The sequence below is a fragment of the Opisthorchis viverrini genome (assembly GCF_000715545.1).
Source record: "Opisthorchis viverrini unplaced genomic scaffold opera_v5_141, whole genome shotgun sequence".
Lineage (NCBI taxonomy): Eukaryota > Metazoa > Platyhelminthes > Trematoda > Opisthorchiida > Opisthorchiidae > Opisthorchis > Opisthorchis viverrini.
This window is the reverse complement of record NW_008751798.1, coordinates 165699-171104: the sequence shown is the minus strand read 5'-3', so window position 1 is coordinate 171104 and position 5406 is coordinate 165699. Positions and strand designations below refer to the sequence as shown.

The 5406-nt window shown below is 44.2% G+C and overlaps 1 protein-coding gene across 1 annotated transcript in view; it reads left to right on the top strand.

Annotated features, from left to right (window-relative positions):
- The window catches only part of T265_06664 (hypothetical protein), a gene marked incomplete at both ends in the record, with an annotated part of 18483 nt that extends 16308 nt beyond the window's left edge, over positions 1 to 2175 (top strand). Inside the window, 2 exons of the mRNA XM_009171989.1 lie at positions 890 to 955; positions 2154 to 2175. Coding sequence (XP_009170253.1) covers positions 890 to 955; positions 2154 to 2175 — 88 coding nt within the window. The remainder of the gene's footprint in view (positions 1 to 889; positions 956 to 2153) is intronic.
- Between the last annotated feature and the right edge of the window lie 3231 nt (positions 2176 to 5406).

Genomic DNA, 5406 nt, shown 5'->3' with positions numbered 1-5406 from the left:
CACCGACAGAGCATACCAGTAATCTCCTTGGTCTTGAATAATCACGTTTCACTGAGCTCGTCGACTGTACGGACTGAAGAGAGCGGTGTGGTGACGTACAAACCAGTTGATGATATGAATACCCCAGAAGAAGCTTCGGGCTTATCAATGTGATCACAAATGGGGAAGTCTTCAACAGCTCGTAGATGCATATCTTGTCTTGGCTTTAGCAACCTGGCAGTATCCCAGCCCCACGAGCTCCCTTAGGATTGCATTGAACGTAGGCACAGAAAGGGCGCTACAAATGAACGATTTTTAACACTGATCTACTACGCATTCGCATGTGGGGAGAGGGTGCATGTACGCACCAGTACCTCATTAAATTCTTCCGGGAAAGACTCAAGTTAGCATTCCTGATCCGGTATTTGGACACCCACAGAAACCTTTTCCATGCATTTAGTCGAGGTGGAAGGATTTTCAAACGAGACTATGTGGACTTTAAAAAAAAACGTAAACCAACTTCCGAGTATTTTTCTTAACCGTTCACTCAAATATTGGTGAAAGGAAAACGGCCTTGGCTGCGGAGTTATTTATTGGAAAATGCCAACTGACCAGTTAGAGACTATTGGACAGGAAAGCAAAACTCTCATTTGCATCTTATTTACAAAAACTATACATCCCTCTTCTGCTGAACGCGTTCTGTTGAATTTTCCTGGACATCCATTGACTCAAATCCAAGCAAATGTTACAAAGCGCCTCCATCAATTCCGCAATAGATTTCCTTTTTTCAAGAAACGGAAAACGAAATTCCAAGAACAACACATACTACTTGCATTCCCCTCCATCAATAGCATCGCCGTTATACTGATATCCGGCATGTGCACAGTGTCTATATTCGATATTCTTGCAGTAAAGCTAAACCTGCATGGCGCCTCTCCAACGTTATGGAGGATTCGATTGTTCCGACCTCAGTCAGGTATGTGCTAGAGAAGCACAGGCCAAATTTGTCCGACCTAAACGTCCCTGACTGCGATAACAAAGAGATAACGACTAATCTGAAGAGAAAATTTTAGCGAATATACACTCCTTTACAAACAAATTTGGTTTTTCGAGACTCACCTGAAACCCAGCTGAATCTCTCGTTTGTGATGTTGACAGGCAACTGAGTGTGCTGCACCAGGCCGCCTCATGTTTCAGCCGGTACGATATTTGAGATATCGCGATTCATTTATATCTTCGAAATATACTACCCATAAGGTTGCTGAAAATCCGTCGACAGCCTACGACCGGTTTCGCCCTTTTTCAAGGGACGCGTTTTCAAAGGATTTTCAGTGGTCCGCAGTTCTCCTAAGCAACTGATAATAATTAAGTAAACGGGTTTTACGAATATACTATCCGTTGTAGCTGCTTTTGAGCTTGGATACTGTTGGTTACCATCCCCTCAACCTTTATCTTCATCTTTGAAGTGGTCCGCAGTTTTCTTAAGCAACTGATAATAATTAAGTAAACGGGTTTTACGAATATACTATCCGTTGTAGCTGCTTTGCTTTTTGGATACTGTTGGTTACCATCCCCTCAACCTTTATCTTCGACCACTTTACCAAAGTTTGGTTACCATCCTTTCAACGTTTATCTTTGACCACTTTACCAGAGTTTGGTTACCACCCCATCAACGTTTATCTTCAACCGCTTTCACAGTCCGAATACTATCTCATTAATGTTTACCTTCATCCACTCATATAATCTGTTCAACGCATGCACACCCGCTGTTTCATTCCTGTCCGCATTATGATGAACATGCGCCCCACGACTAACCAAGAGTGTTGGAATCTTATCCTAAGACAAACAATGCAAGCGCATCCTCACTCACAACATAAACATATATATATATATATATATATATATATGCGGAACAACGATCCCACAGCCCGACGCTCGTCAGTTCACACAGCGCCTTGACCAGACCATTTCAAGCCGACGCACGACTCACTGTGCAGGAAAAGTCTGGGCTCGAAATCGTTTTGGATTAAACGACAAAGAACAGGCCAGATTTCAACACACTCGGTCAAGACCCCATTCAATTCAACGGCGTCCCACAAACATTGGCTGCATCGGCTACAACTTATCAAACGAAGAACTCGATAAGTCTCATACTTCTTTTGTCCATTATTCAGTTGTAATTTGTGTCTCTGGTAGCCACTATACATAACTGTTTATTGTTAGTGCTATTTCACCTTCTGATATTACTTCGAGTAAAAAGACAATAGCACCTACAATTTGGTGAGCCCGACAAAAGTTGTAGCCCATACCTCAGTACTATCATGTCAGACACTGCAACACCAGTTATTCCCAGCATCAATGCCACCTCCATTCATCTCCCGCCCTTCTGGCACCACGATCCTCGAATTTGGTTTACGCAGGTGCAGGCGCAGTTCGCTCTGCGAAGTATCACACAAGAACACACTATGTACTACCATGTGTTAGCTATACTTCCAGCAGAAGTAGCGGCAGATCTGCGAGACATCCTGATGGCCCCAGACAGCGTCAAACCTTACACCCAATTACGCGATACAATCATCGCCCGCACTACGCTTTCGGAAAGTAAAAGACTCGAACAGCTGATTAGTGGCGAGACCCTAGATGGCTGTACACCATCTCAATTCTTACGTCGTCTCTATAGTATACTGGGCGATAAAAAGATTGACGACGCACTACTTCGCCAACTTTTTCTCAAAAGACTACCGACACATGTGCAATCTATTCTCGCAGCTAATACTGACAGTGTGCAATTGTCCCAGCTTGCGAGTATAGCGGATAAAATACTAGAGATTCAACCTGGTTATGCCAGCATAAACGCAGTTGATGACTCTCCTAAACTCGCGCTCATGAACTCGCAAATTGAAAACTTGTCACGCCAAGTTGCCCTTTTATCCGTTAAGCGTGCCCCTCGTAAAAGTTTTCACAATCATGCACGCAAACGATCACGTTCACGCTCGTCGCATTCTCACCATACATCCAATTACTGTTGGTATCATGAAACATTTGGTCGCTCTGCACGCAAATGCACACCACCTTGCTCGTTTCGTACTACTATTAGCACATCAACTTCACAGATGGGAAACGAGTAGGCCGGACAGCAAAGGCGAGTGCCGTCCAAGGCCCCAATTACATCACTCGCCGTCTCCTTCTATTGGATAAGAATTCAGGTCTCCGATTTCTCATCGACACTGGCGCCGATATTAGCGTAATTCCAGTCACCCTCTTGAATACGAATGTTGCACCCTCCCCACTTACCCTGACAGCGGCAAACGGGTCAACAATTAAAACATACGGGCAACATTCACTGAACCTCAACCTCGGTCTTCGCAGAGAATTTCAGTGGATTTTCATCGTCGCTGATATACAACAACCGATATTAGGCGCAGATTTCCTTACTCACTTCAATCTATGCGTAGATCTCAAACAACAGCGTTTACTAGACTCTGAAACAAACCTCTCCGTTAGAGGACATACTACGACAAACCCATCTATATACCCACTGACTTTTCGTACAAACGGTAAATCACCATATCAGGAATTGCTTCGTGAATTTCCCGATATTCAGAAGCCTAGTTTTCACGAACCACACCCGAAGCACAGGGTTTTACATCACATCAACACCAAGGGTTCTCCAGTCTTTTCACGCCCACGTCGCTTACACCCGGACAAACTGAAAATTGCTAAAGAGGAATTTCAGCATATGCTTCAGTTAGGAATCATTCAGCCGTCCAAAAGCGTATGGGCTTCGCCGCTCCACATGGTTCCAAAGAAAACCACAACAGATTGGAGACCTTGCGGCGATTATCGAGCGCTAAACAATATAACGACCCCTGATCGTTACCCCATCCCGCACATCCACGATTTTGCATCTAATCTAGCGGGCTGCACAGTATTTTCCCACATTGATATCCTTCGCGCCTATCACCATATTCCAATTCACCCCGATGACATTCATAAAACTGCAATCACTACACCTTTTGGTTTGTTCGAATTTTTACGCATGCCATTTGGTTTGAGAAATGCAGCTCAGACATTTCAGCGTTTCATTGACCAAGTACTGTATGGTTTGCCTTTCGTTTTCGCTTATTTGGATGACATTCTAGTCGCTAGTAATAGCACGGAACAACATCTAGAGCATTTACGTCTTTTATTCGCTAGACTGCATAACCATGGTGTTGTTATCAACACACAAAAATGTATTTTTGGTGTATCTGCATTAAATTTTCTGGGTCATACGGTTAGTCAGGATGGTATAGCGCCTACTGACGATAAGCTCGATGCTATCCGAAGTTTTCCCCTACCTACCTCATTTAAGCAACTTAAACGTTTTTTGGGTATGATTAATTTTTACAGACGATTTGTTCCCAAAGCTGCGTCATTGTTAGCACCACTCAGTGACCTTTTATCCGGAAACCCAAAGACGTTTCATTTGACTAATTCTGCTATTTCCGCTTTTGAACAAGTCAAAGCTTCCCTTGCGAACTCTCTCAAGTTATTTTATTTGCAACCCAACTCTGTCTTATCACTTAATGTGGACGCCTCCAACGGCGCCGTAGGTGCTGTTTTACAACAAATGATTGACAGTACTTATCAGCCCCTTGCATTCTTTTCTCATAAACTATCACCCACCGAATCACGTTACAGTACATTTGGTAGAGAATTGTTAGCCATTTACCTATCGATACGCCATTTCCGTCATTTGCTGGAAGGACGCGAATTTTGCATCTATACCGATCACAAGCCGTTAACGTCAGCCTTACTAGCCAAGCCTGATAAATATTCACCGCGCGAAATACGTCATCTTGACTATATTTCTCAATTCACCAGTGACATTCGTCATATATCAGGACATCTCAACATCGTAGCTGACACCTTATCTCGTCCGGAAATTGACTCACTCCACTCGGCACCCACGATCGATCTGCAGCGAATGGCGCAACTACAAAAGGACGAGCCCGTCAAACTGCCATCACCCGACAAATCATCACTACAGATTAGACCGGTGCCACTACAAACAGCACCAGGCACCATAGACTGTGATTTCTCCACATCCGTTCCAAGACCCCTGGTTCCATGTGCAATGCGTCGCCTCGTTTTCGACGCGCTACATAATGTAGCACATCCAGGAATACGTGCAACGAACAAACTCATTTCACAACGTTTCGTGTGGCCGAATATGAACAAAGATATCCGTTCATGGGCAAAAACTTGTCTGTCTTGTCAACGTTCGAAAGTCATTCGGCATACTCACGCACCCGTTGGCACCTTCTCCCAACCAGACTGCCGATTCGATCACGTTCACTTGGACATTGTTGGTCCACTTCCCCCATCCAACGGCAGTTCGTATCTTCTAACTTGCGTCGATAGGTTTACAAGATGGCCTGAAGC